This window comes from Neolamprologus brichardi, chromosome 10 (assembly GCF_056152115.1).
Source record: "Neolamprologus brichardi isolate AB-2024 chromosome 10, ASM5615211v1, whole genome shotgun sequence".
NCBI lineage: Eukaryota > Metazoa > Chordata > Actinopteri > Cichliformes > Cichlidae > Neolamprologus > Neolamprologus brichardi.
In genome coordinates this window covers 33,927,191-33,940,000 of record NC_142113.1, presented here as the reverse complement: position 1 = coordinate 33,940,000, position 12,810 = coordinate 33,927,191, and the positions used below count along the sequence as shown (strand labels likewise).

The 12,810-nt window shown below is 52.5% G+C and overlaps 2 protein-coding genes across 4 annotated transcripts in view; both read right to left on the bottom strand.

Moving 5' to 3' along the window:
- LOC102780479 (stromal interaction molecule 1-like) overlaps positions 1–953 on the bottom strand; it is an 18,033-nt gene extending 17,080 nt beyond the window's left edge. For both annotated transcript variants that reach the window (XM_087847580.1, XM_087847581.1), the window contains exon 1: positions 812–953. In XM_087847580.1, coding sequence (XP_087703706.1) covers positions 812–941 — 130 coding nt within the window. In that variant the 5' untranslated portion in view covers positions 942–953. The remainder of the gene's footprint in view (positions 1–811) is intronic.
- A 1,001-nt stretch (positions 954–1,954) lies between these two features.
- Positions 1,955–12,478, bottom strand: pcf11 (PCF11 cleavage and polyadenylation factor subunit). 2 transcript variants are annotated; one of them, XM_006808263.3, is made up of 18 exons: positions 12,095–12,478; positions 10,118–10,243; positions 9,671–9,853; positions 8,598–8,810; positions 7,137–8,080; positions 6,884–7,058; positions 6,358–6,760; positions 6,144–6,281; positions 5,991–6,056; positions 4,494–5,752; positions 3,659–3,725; positions 3,445–3,570; positions 3,238–3,370; positions 2,977–3,160; positions 2,740–2,895; positions 2,566–2,658; positions 2,440–2,475; positions 1,955–2,322 (listed from the first exon to the last, which is right to left on the bottom strand). In XM_006808263.3, the coding sequence occupies exons 1-18, from the start codon at positions 12,335–12,337 to the stop codon at positions 2,095–2,097; spliced, it is 4,773 nt and encodes a 1,590-aa protein (XP_006808326.2). In that variant the 5' UTR covers positions 12,338–12,478; the 3' UTR covers positions 1,955–2,094. The 2 variants fall into 2 exon arrangements, with proteins under 2 accessions (XP_006808326.2, XP_006808327.2); XM_006808264.3 differs by lacking the exon at positions 5,991–6,056.
- Positions 12,479–12,810: the final 332 nt, after the last annotated feature.

The following is a 12,810-nucleotide window of genomic DNA, read 5'->3' as shown; positions in this document are numbered from 1 at the left end:
TTCATTCAAACTGTGTTCACGTTAGATTTTATTCTGAAACTCATAATCTTTGTATTTGAGGAGAACAGCGCTGAGTGGGAAACTGACAATCTGGCTACTTTAGGACTGCGTTTATTCAAGTGAACTTCTTACTTTCTGGTTCTGTTTTCATCAAACAAAAACACTGTACAGACACACCGAGGGCTGGTTTCCCACACATTCATTAGTATATAATACTATATATAATACACATCTGCTCAAATACAACCAGATCTCGTGTCTGTCCTCACACTCTGAGCAGAGCCAGGCTTCATTCACAAGTCTCTCAATTTTCGCCCTGCATTGACAAAGATAACACAGTGCTGTCCTGTGGGTGTTTGAGAGAACAGAACCAGACTCCATTCAAATTTCGGCCACTTTTAGAGGATTTATCTGGCTGTGGTTTGGCAGCTAAAACGGAGCACACGAGGCTGTTTTGGGTGAAGCCTGGCTTCTCCCGTGAGGACTGGGATTATTGATCATTGATCTGATCGTTTTACGCACAAAGCTGAGTTTGATTAAGGAGGAGGCGTTCACGGCCCGGTGCTCATCTCTCTCAGCTGAGCTAGTCTTTTTCACCGCGTTTTAAATAACACAGCAGCACGTGACCCCATCGCTGATCTATCGATACTTTGCCGCTTCAGCAATCACATGCTGCTTCCCGCGAGAATTTTAATTAACGTTTGTTTAAAAGGGTCAGAGGTCACGCAGCTGTTCGGTTTCCCACCCGCTCGGTTTAAACCCCGAAAGTTTCACAAACAACTAAAACCAGCTGAAAGTGAACGCCACGCACCTCTAACACATCGATCCCATCTGATCAGCTGTGATCGATCCGGACAGAGAGAATCACGCAGTCTGCTCCGCACTCCTCCACCCTCCGACTCCAACTCCACAAACCGCTGTTGCTGAGAGCACGAAGACATCCGCCTGTGCCGCGTTCACGGACCCACAGAGAGCTCCGAATTCAAAAACCTCAGGAAATACATATTTTTAAGTCAAAAGGCAGCGCCCAGCTGCTGCTGCAGGGTGACAGCGCCACTCTGCGGTCAGTCAGAGGAAGTGCAGCTCGCCCAGCGCTCACAGGAAGTGTAACCTCGAAATAACGCGTCCAAAACACCAGAAATGAAAGCAGACTCCGCCAAAGTGCTGAATATACAAGTGAGACCAAAGAAGAAGGTTCATCTCCGTCTCCCTGTCAGCTTCACCTGCAGCTTACTGGCCAATCAGATCCCAGAAAACGGCCTCACGCTTCCTGAGAGGTCAAAGTGCAACCTGTTTCACTCCTGAAACACTGCTGACACTTTATTAGGTACACCTCAGCATCACCAGCCTGGAGCTGCTGGAGATCAGGATCCATGTTGATCTGACATCATCATGACATCATCACATGCTGTTGTAGCCATCATGACAGTAAAGCTCCTCTACTGGTCTGTGACTGTGGAGGCCATCTGAGTGCAGCACTTTCACCTCTGACCTCGTGTCTTCACTGCAAAATGAGCCGTCATGTGATTGGCTGATACTACAAGTGGTAGCGAGTGTATTTAAGCTGAGATGAATTCAGTTCTTATCCTTCGACTGTCGGCTCAGCACCAGCTTCACTTCCTCTTCAAATGAACTTTAAACACACAGACACACACAGGAATAAATACCCAGAGCAGGATGTTTGAACCCACTGAACCTTTATTGATGTTTGGAACCCAGATGACAGAAAAACTGAGGCAATTAACGATCAATGAGATCAATCAGTATTCACACAAACAGCTTTCAGATGCTTTTATTGATCCAAAGAGAAAGAAAAACAACGGTAGACGAGTCCACGACGCCTCCCGCTCAGACGATGCTTACCTTCAACACCTGCGAGGGCCCATCGATAAACCAACCAATCAATAATCTATGTACAGGGGTAACAGCTGATTCAATCACTGTAACACCAGAGTTACCAAAAATACTTTAATGTATAAATTAGGTCATGTACAGGTTCACTGAGGCAGCCGCGCGGCCGCGAGTCCAAATACAAAAACGTATTCAAGTACAGACGCAGAGGACGAGTCCCTGCAGCTAAAAACTGCCGCCACCTCACAACGCCGCCGCCGCCTCCTCACCTGCCTCCGTCTTCACTTCAGGAGGCTCCCCGCTCTCACTCTGCACCTCCTGTTTCACTGAGGTGGCGGCGGCAGCAGCAGCGGCAGCAACAGCACAGGAAGTGACCTCCTCCTGCTTTTCTTCCGTCTTCACGAAGGCGCCCAGCGGGTGGTCGGTCAGCAGCTTACTGGGCGACGGCGTGACATCGACGTACGACGATGTCTGAGGAGACAAATGAGAGCGGCGCAAAGAAAAACACGTGAGTTTATACCAGAGAAGAAGAAAGAGGAGGAAGGAGGAGATAAGGGAGGAGGAGGTGAGGGAGGAGGGGAGACTTACGTTCTTATAATCCTCGAAGCAGGCGGGGTGGAAGTTCTGTGGAGGGAAAACAAACAGCTGGTCACTCGCTTTGTTCTTATTGGTCATCTTACTGATTAGGCGGATTAGGGCGGAGCCTCGGCGTACCTTGTCATCGACCTTGACGGCGTTCTTCAGGAACCAGTCCTCCTCCTCCTCCACCCAGTACGTCTCAAAGGGCTCCTGACAGATCTCACAGCTCTGCAGGGAGGAAGGAAGCATTTTTATTGGCCGAGCCTGTGATGTCAGGTTGGCGGTCGATTGGCCGTCCGCCGTACTCACCTCTCCCACCTGGTCCTTGGTGGCTCTCACGCTCTGGAACTCCTTCTCCTTGGCCGCCGCCTGGCTCTTCTGCACCTCCTCCTCGTTCTCCTTCTCGAAGAACTGGCTCTTGGCGCGCTCCTCCAGGTCGGCGATCTCCTCGAACTCGATCCAGTCCTGCACGACAAACGCATCGTTACATCGGAGCGCTCCGCGGGGAGCTAGGCGCCGTGCCCCGTGAGGCGTGTGCGTTCTCACCGTGAGGCTGTAGTACCAGCGGCGGTGCGTGACCTTCTTGCTCGCCACTTTGCCGGCGTGGTTCTGCCTGAAGTGCCAGTCCAGGTGGTCGGCGTACATGTCGGTCTGGGCGGCGGTGAAGCGCATGCTGCACAGGCAGCACTGGTTCCCTGAGTACAGCTTCGTCACCACGCTCTCGTAGCGCCTGCGGGAGGGGCGGGGCAAAGTGAGTCACAGCAGAACAAAGTGTAACCACGACGATGAGGACAGGCAAATACTCACTGTTTCATATCGTCGACGCTGAAGCTGGTGAGGTCCAGCACGTCGTCCTCGCCCTCACCCTCACCCTCCACCTCCTGCTCCTCCTCTTCCTCCTCCTCTGGCGGCGGTGCCGGCGGAGGTGCAGAAGACGATTCTGGAAAAAAACAAACACGTCAAACTCGACTGAAGAAGAAGGGTAAAGGTGACAGAGGGAGGGGCTTCACTGACCGCTGCTGGAGGCGGGCGCGGCGTCGGGCTGCGAGGGTTTGATGATGCCGGTGGAGAGGAGCTTGGACAGCAGGTCGTTCACGTCCACCTGACCGAAGTGGTTCTCCGGAGGGACGACCTGCGGATCTACGGAAACACAAACAACCCGTCACCATTTCTGACCTTAAACTCGATGGCGTTAAAGCCGACCGACACAAACGCCACGCAAACTTACTCTGCTGTCCGAAAGGCACGGCGGTCTGAGGTAGGAAGGGCTGGGCCATGGCTCCCATCACGCTCACCTGAAAACAGCACAGGTACAAACACTCAGATCATTCGCCAGGAACTCGCCCTGCTCAACAACGTGGCCTCTGCACCAATCAGAGGATCAGCTGCACCTCTCACTCCTCCTGACACGTTCACTTGTTTGCTCAGCAGCGTCTGCTGCCCCCTTCTGGCAGTAGTGGGGCTCATTTAATGATAAATGATAAATGCAACAGCACGCTGTAGCATTAACTCCGCCCACTGCACAGCCTGATACCTTTAAATGTAGTTAAGAATTTTTTTAAAAAATTATCTCTTTACAAAAAAAAAAAAACAAACAAAAAAAAGTAAAATTAATCATCACAGAGGTCAAAGGTCCAGAAACTTGTGACCATGCAGAACAGTAACACTTGCAGTGCATCTGTGCTGCTACCTGATTGGCTGTTTTATATGGAAGGACTCCATTCGCTCCACCTGACTTGGAGTAGTTGCAGAAGTTAGCAACACAGGCTGGCTGTGCCTCAGCGACAGCAGCAGAGACGATAGATGTAGGTTTTCAAAATAAAACTCAGGTGTATGTATCGCATGAGGAGACTCAGGCACTGCGATTATACAGGATTAGCATGCTAGCACGCTGTTAGTGTATCACATGACTTAACTGATGTTAAGTATTTGGTTGCCCCAAACTACAGTCACAGCTGCTCAGCTGTGGGCGGAGCTCCAGTTGCTCTGATCGAGACCCTTCTGTCTGAAACTACCTCTGTTCTTATTGGTCTAGATCCTGTGATGTCATGTGCGTTGCTTACCGGCTGCTGTAAGCCAACAGCGGGCGCTGCGGGGTTGTAGAAGGGGGCGGGTCCTGGCTGACTGAACGGCTGCACGTGGAAGTTTCCGGCCTGCTGCATGTTCTGTTGCGCCGGGAACGCCGCTGGTGCCGCAGGGAACTGAGGATTGATGGGGTCCGGGAAACGCTGGGGGGGCATGGGGAAGTTCTGCTGGGGGGCCATGGGGGTTTCGTACATGGGCGGGCCCATCTGTCTCATGAGGGGCTGCAGGTTGTGTTGGGGTTCGAATCGCAGGTGGCCCTGCCCGGGGAAGTGCTCGAAGTGCGGGGGGCCTCCCTGATGTGGCACGTCATACCGGGGCCCCGGTTGGCCCGGCCCCTCGAAGTGTCCGGGGCCATCAAACCTCGTGGGGCCCTCGAAGCGCGCGGGCCGCTGCTGGAAGCCCATGGGGGCGGATCCGGGGCCGGGACCCATGTTGTTTAAGTGACGTGGTGCTTCGAAGTGCTGCAGCGGGCCCTCTGAGTGGCCCGGCGCCGGCCCCTCAAATCGCGTCTGTAGTCCGACAGGAGCCCCGAACCTGCCGGGCCCCTGAGGGGGGCCCTCAAACCGCCCCATTCGTTCTCCGCCTCTCATCGGGCCGTGACTTATGTGTCCGGGACCGTCCACCCTCTCCGCCATTGTGTGATGAGTTGGTCCGGCACCCTCGAACCTGCCGGGGGCGGCGTGGTGAGGCCCCTCACACTGCAGCGAGTCATCGAACCGCCCGGGGCCACCGCCGCCTTCATACCATCCTGGGGGGTGGGGCCTAGAAGAGCCCATATGACCGGGGCCATTGTAGCGTGCAGGGGGGTGTCCCCCGTCGTGAGGTGGCGTGTGTCCGGGTGACCCGCCGTGCTGTCGGACCGAAGATTGCGGCCCTCCACGGGGGAGTGGCGCCTTCAGGATGGATTTGGTTGAAGCATGAGGGGGCGGGGCATCCAGGGGCCCGTCGTCCGAGTGCTCGCTGTTTGGGCTCTCAAAGCGCGCGATCGGGCTCATGTCAGCAGAGTCTTTCTGTAACGGTGACAGCCGTTCGCGCTCGAAGCGTGTCGCCGTGGCGTCCAGGCCAGCTGGGCTCGGGGAGTTCCTGTGGACCACTGTGCCCGAGGGAGGGGGCACCTCCGGCCTGCGGGGGTCAGCAGGTGGGCCGTACCGCCGTGGGACATTGTAGCTGCTCTTCTGCTCCTCGCGGTCGTTGTAATGCTGCCGCTCTGTCAGCGGCGAGGTCCACTCTCTCTCACCTGGAAACCACAGGAGAAGAAATGCTGTGAGTGCCGCCGCTTCCTGTCGGCTGATAAATGACAGTTTGAGCTTCGTCTGTCTGAATGTGAGGGTGACACTACAGAACTGCAGAGGCCGACTACGACTCCCACAATGCCTTGAAAGGCTGGTGTGAGAGGGAGTGTCTAATTGGCGGTTAGCCGATGATGTCATCGGGGCTCCTGACTGAATGTGTAAGACTCGTTAGAAATGTCTAACCCTGCTGAAGTATCCCTGATCGACACCCTGACACCCCGCCGCTCCAGAACCTGACCTCTGACCTCTCTGTGGATAAAGATGACAGATAACAGGTAACCTTCACGCCACTTGAACACGTGAACGCAGCGCAGCATGGCGGCGGCGTGCACTCACTTGTCTCTCTGTGGTCGGGTCTCTTCGTGAAGCGAAGACCCGGCTTCAGCGCTGGAAACTCTTTGCCGTGGTTGTACTCCTCAACCATGGGGGCGAGCGGCGCCCGATGCTCCTCGCACTCTTTGCTCCGCCTCTCGCCTGAAAAGGGCAGCAGATGTGTTGGTGTTTATGAAGCTCTGTTCTCTGGCTAATTTATTGATCATGTGACGCTCACCTGGCCTGTCTCGCGGGCCTCGGTTGTATTTATGTGGCGGCGGGTGTCCGGCGCTCTGACCGCCGCCCATCTTCTCGCCGTGCCCTGGTTTGTCGGTGATCTCGGGATTCTCCTCCCCCTCCCACTCCTCTCCGGCAGGTCGGTGATTGACCTGAGTCTTCCTCAGCTTCGACTTGTGCTCGTAGTACGACAGCTCCGCCGGGTCCATGCCCTCGTGGGGGCGGGGCTGAGATGAGGGCGTGCTCAGCAGTGGCGGCTGCTTCTTGACGGGGAAGTCTGATTCGTCCCAGCTGTCTTTGCGCTGCTGGATCTCCTCCTGATACTGGTACAGCTGTTTGATCTGGTGAGCCATGTTGAGGAACTCCTCGCGGGAGATCTCGCCGCTCTCCATGCGCTTGCTCGCCTGCAGACATGTCACATAGTCACATGATATTAGTGACATGGTACCCCCCGCCCCCCCCCCTCATAACAAGTGAAAACCAGTGAAACAGCTTTATCCTGCATGTGAGCAGGTCAGTGAACGCACCCTCCTCAGCAGGTCCTTCTTGGAGGCGGAGTTCAGGACATCGGGGATCTGCAGGTTGGCGTCGACGCTGAGCCGGTGCTTCGGGGTTCGGGGAGTGCTGGGGCGGTTTGGCGTGCTGTACGGTTTGTGTCTCTGAGGCGTGGGCTTGGCGTGCACGTCGCCCGACAGCTTCATGCTGAGGAGGAAGAACGATTAAGTTTTTTAAAGTTTTAAAACGTTTTAATCACATTTCTGATGCGTTCGACGGACTCACTGTTTACTCTCCTCCCAGCCGCTCCTCCAGCGGTGAGGCGCGTCCTTCATCTCCTTGCAGCCTCCGTCGTGGCTGCGTGGCGAGTGAGCGTCTCTGGTCTCGGAGTGGCGTTCCTCCCCGGGTCTCTTGGACCTTCTGCTCTCAGATTGGTTTTTGGGGGCGGGGCGGTCCTCCCGACCGGGCTTGCCGTGCAGCAGGTCGAGCCTCCGTGGTTTTCCAGCTTTGTGCAAAGGTGACGGCGAGGACGAGCTGCTGCGGGCTCTGCCCTTTGGCGAGCGTCTGTCCTTCCTCTTTGGGGAGCCGGCGGGGGATCGCGACCTAGACCGCGAGCGAGTGCGCTTCCTCGCATGCGTTCTGGCGTTGCCAGCGGTCTTATCAGCAGCCTTGTCACGCTCGTGTTTGGCGACTGAACCATTCACCAGTTTGCCTTTGAACCTCTGAGGCTCCGCCCCCCGTGCGGCATCCTCCCGCTCCTCATCGCCACATCGCTTCTTCTCCTTCTGCTCGCCGTCTTTGCCCTCGCCCACCTTGTCCTGCATGCGTTTCCTCAGCCGCGGGTCTTTCTTCGTGCCGTCTTTGCTCTGAAGCGCCGCCTCCGCCGCTTTGCTTTTACTCAGCCCGCTCTTCGCCATCGGAGACGGCGACTTGGATTTGGGTTTCTCCTGTGGAGCGTCTTTCTTCTGCATCCTGGCTTTCTCCAGAGCGAGAGTGTGACTTCCTGTGGTGGGTGGAGTCTCTCTTTTTGTTGTGGCAGGCTGGTCTTTAGGTAGGGGGCCAGCGGGGGGGCGGTTCAGCCGGGGGTCTCTGACGGACGACTTGGAATCGCTCTGGGGCGGGACCCAGGGCCGGACCACGGGAGCGGGTTGGCTGATGAGCTTGGGCGCCGGGCTCACTGCTGATGAAGTGGAGATCGCCGTCGCCGCTGGTAACGTGAAGCCGCCGGCCTGTAACCATGTGACAGAGCTGCCTGTTAAATATGTTTCTACACAACAAACCTGAACGACAATATTTTCACAGACCGGCCTTTAAGGTGTCGCGGATAAATACAACAAAGTAAAACCACAACAAGTCATAACACACAGGAAACAGCGTTAACGATAAAAAACCGACAAAAACCCTGAAAACCACAAATCTCACACCCGAGCCTCGACTCTCTGCTCTGCTGCTCTAAACCTTCGGACAACTTCCCTTTGCTTTGAGCCAAAACATAAAAGATTTAAGACTCTGCTGCTTCTTCCTGTCATTTTTACCCTTTAAATGGGAACCAGCAGCGCCCCAGTTCAGATCAAACTGGTTTGTAGTTTGATCTGAACTGGAGCTGAAGGCTTTAACACATTCGGGGTGTTTCAGGGTTTTAAACGCAGTGAACGGCCATGACAGCGCTCAGATGTTCTGGTTTTAGCTCAAGTCTGAACCCCTGGATTGTGATGCGGAAACGTGATTGGCTAACGGTGGTCATACCAGCTGAGCTTTGGTCTGCTCCAGCTCCAGCTCAATCTTCTTCTGCTGGAGCTCCAGGAGCTGCTTCTGTTTGGCCAGCAGCTGCTGCCGGATCAGCTGCTCCTGTGTCAGGCTGGACTGACTGATGGCGGCAGGGACCGGCTGAGGGGCGGGCGGGGCCGTGGGCGGAGGCTGGGCCGGGGTCGGCCTGGGAGAGGATGAAGACTCCTCAGGCTGAAAGACGGAGAGAAAGAATAACTTCGGCTTAGAACTCAAGCTCAGCCCCACAAAATCCCATCGCTCAATGTGGACGATGCTGTGTGTGGTCAGAGACCAGGGAGGGTCACTGGGGTCCAGCCCTGGAGCCTGAGCCGGACACAGGTGGATGTGACACTTGACCCGGTCATATTTATGGAAAACCTTTAAAAAACATTTCCCGAACATCAACACACAGAAAACCAGTGCAGTGACCAAACTAACCAAACCTGACACACTGGTTAACACCGGTTTGAACCAGTTTATCAGGTTCACTCTGCAGGGATGTGCTGACAGGTTAACCCAGTCTGACACCAGTCAGCAGTTTAATAAAAGCATGACGTCGGCTCGGCTCCTAAACGTCACTTTAGTTGGTTAAAATTGTCAGATTCTGTCATTTCTGAGCCAAACAAACTTCACTTTGTTATCTGACGTGAGCTCGACAGCAGCTTCACAACGTAAACAAGCAAAACCAAAAGCTCAGATCAGGCACAAAAACTCCAAGTATCAAACAGTTCTGCCAGGTCTCCTTTATTCTCAGCACATCTTTATTTGTAGATATTACAGCAGAAAATCTAAAAACAATCCTCCCACGCTGCAGCTCTCTGGACCTTTAAATAAATGCAACAGGATCTAAAGACTCTTAAAGGAGATCCATAGTTCGTGGGTGTTCCTGTAACAATAACTTATTTACGTGTGAATAATCTTCGGGGGTGTAGCTGCACGTTTCACTACATCTTTATTGACATTTCAAGGGCACAAATACATTTATTGATAACCTCGACCTCAGGAGCAAACCTCTGCGCCGGAGCGACCTCGGGCTGGCGGCTCGTACACACCTGTTTGAGGAACTTGGGGTTGACGTGGATGCTGGCGTTGACGGTGGGCGGCAGCGGCTTGATGGGCCACGCCGGGTCCACAGAGTTGACCTTCACGTCAAGCGCGTACAGCTTCTTGGGCGGGAACACGTCGTCCCAGGTGGAGCGCAGCTTGAACAGGGACTTTCTAGTGTTTTCGTCCACCTACAAACAGAGGACAGCGCTTGGTCCACAGCCACCAACATCACACTGTGCACAGCTGTTAGTCCACTTCAAAACATCAGCTAAAGTCCTAAAGCCTCCCTCCAGCTTTCATTAGCAGTACGTTACGCAGTAAGACAGGAGCAGAGTGCAGGAGACTACACAGAAGAAAGCAAGCAACAGGACAAACAGGAGGGAGTGCGAGGGCTGCTAACATGTCACTGCTTAAATCTTAACAAGGCCAAACGGCAGCAAAGAGAACTGTACCTTTTCAAAGACACATATAAATGAAGGGATTAGGTTTTTAGCAAACACTGCAAGGTATTCTCCTCCAACATTCTTCACTATGGAATCCACTAAGTACAAAACTGGAAGCTTCTCGCTGGGTGGGGCCTGGAGCAAGAGAACTCGACAAGTTTAGAAAACAAACAGGGGTTAAAAGCAACATTTCAGAATAAAAGCTCACAGTACACCTGCCCCGCCCCTCAGCACCCAAAAACGTGGAAAAAGTTCAAAAGGTCAAGAACTGCAGGAAAACATCTCAGTCCCAGTCAGTCCGTGCGCTGCTGCGTCTTCACAGGAGAAAAAGGAAAAGTCATCTTCACGAGTCCACTCAGCGTCTGCGAGTTACAAAAACGAGTCTGTGACGCCGCCAGGCTTCAGTCCAGGAGCCGTTTACCTCCAAAGAGGGTTTGGAACCTCCCACCGCTCTTTGTACGTTTACCCAGAAGGCTCGTCTTCGAGGTGACTCCACCCCCAGTGAGCTTTATTCCCCCTCACACCTCCACTTTGACCCCCGACATCTTTAAGCCCCCCCCCCTCCCTCAGTGTGTGCAGTAAATGAAACCAGAGTCATGCCAAGAAATTACACTGGGAAATAAAAAATGACAAAAAGCACATTTCACATTTTTTATTATAAACATTTTAACCATTCAAATCACATTTTTCAAGAATTCAAGATTCACTCGAGAATTAAATCAAGTGTCATGCGACCAGAAGCTGAGTGTAAAGTGATGGCGGGCGAAGGGGGTGTTGAAGACGCCCCGTTAATCAATGACCCGACACTGATAACACACAACAGATCAGACTGAAACCATTCAGAGACACTGATGTGGTCTGAGCTCAGAGCAGGACTGCAGACGGTCAAAATCCACCAAAAACTCGAGCCGCTAATCCTCAATCAGACCAATGTGACGAGCTCTTGATTGAAACCTCAAGTGCTCCTGCAGAGGAAAGTTTGACTGTTTACCAAAGCTTTGTTCAACACGTGCACAAACTCACACTTCTAAAGGAGAACTGTGACACCATCAGCACAGCAGTTATTCATTTACAGACATCAGCAGCGACACTTCAACACGTCACTTCTATGAAATCTGTCCTTGGTTTAAAGTCAAACTGCTGAACCTGGTGTGAGGAGTTTCGGCCAAATCAACGTTTTTATTCTGTTTCTTTATTAAACAAAGTTCAGACACTCCTGAGCATCAGCCCGAGACCAGCAGGGCACAAACTGGAGACATCACCAGGAGTTCAGGAGAGCTACTGTCCGACTGAGGCCAGAAATAACAGCGCGGTGATTTCCTCTGTTCAGTAAAGTGACTCAGATTTACTTCCCCGGCTCTATGTGGCCTCATCCTCTGTGTTAGTAACCCAGAGAAACAAGACTTTCAAAAAACATCCGTTTTGTGAATTTAGTATTTTTTAATTTTAAGAGATAATCATCAGCCTGAACTTTAATCTAGGTTTTAAAGCCGCCTCGTGTAGATTTTGGCTCTTTCCACGTGTCAGAAAGTATTCTGTCGCTGCAGTTGTTTAAATAAAGTTGGTTTAAACAAACCACCTTGGCAACAAGCTGAACCAAAGTTAACGTCCCGCTAAAGTGCCGACTTCTTGTCTACTGACGTCTACTGACGTTTACGCCACATAAAGAGGAAAACGCAGAGCGAACGGTAAAGACGGACTGATTTAAGGTGGGCTGATTTAAGGTGGATTTCAACTCCAGACCACATCGAGTACCTACAGTGAGTAATGGCGTGCTGCTGAGTACAATAAAGAATAAATGGTCGGTTCACTTTAATACACACAGTTGTTCAAGAGTTGGCTGAATGCGGAGCTAGCAGAACAGACAGCTGGATGTTTTCAGAGACCGTTACCGCGGCCGACCTCGCCGCCATGTTCAGCTAGCAGCTAACTACATACATCGACAGCAAACATCTCAGTGTGAAAGTATTCTATATTCATAAAAACCTTGCTTATTTGTGCTTCAATAATTTCCACGATATCCTTGGCGAAGTTGATGTTTTCCTCGGCCAGGATGGTCAGCATGTTGATGTGCGGCTTGCTGTTAAACGTCAGGTCTTCGAGGGAGGACTGGTACTCCCGGCAGGCGTCTTCCCTCGCCGCGCTGTCGTCCATCTTTGAGCTGAGACACTCGGCCAAACCTAAGCGAGTCTTACCGAAACCATAACCACTGATCAGCAGGCAGTCCATGAACTCATACGGCTAACTGTTCGTCCCGGACTTGTTGAGAAATCACGCCGGTTCGGGGGTATATTTCAGCCGTCTTCTGTCGCAGTTCAGTGCCCTTTCAACGACCACAAGAAAATGGCGACTGTAACTGAAGGATGTCTACGTCACGTTGAGGTTTTTATAACAGTCGTGACGTCAGTGCAGTGTCATTGGCTGGTTTTAGCCCGCCTTAACCTGGGTTTTCTTTGCGATTAGTTGGGGAAAATAACGGCCACACAAATGAGCCAATCAGAGTGGAGTACCGTCAATCCCGATTACATAACGAAAAATGATTGCAACAGCTCTTACTCAACGACCAGGCCGCAGCACTACTCACACATAAACACACGTTACTCATTAAAAACTATGTTCGCATATCGAAACACTAATAAATAAATATATAACTATATAGATATGTATATTTAAAAACTAAATGTAATCAATTCAAACAATTT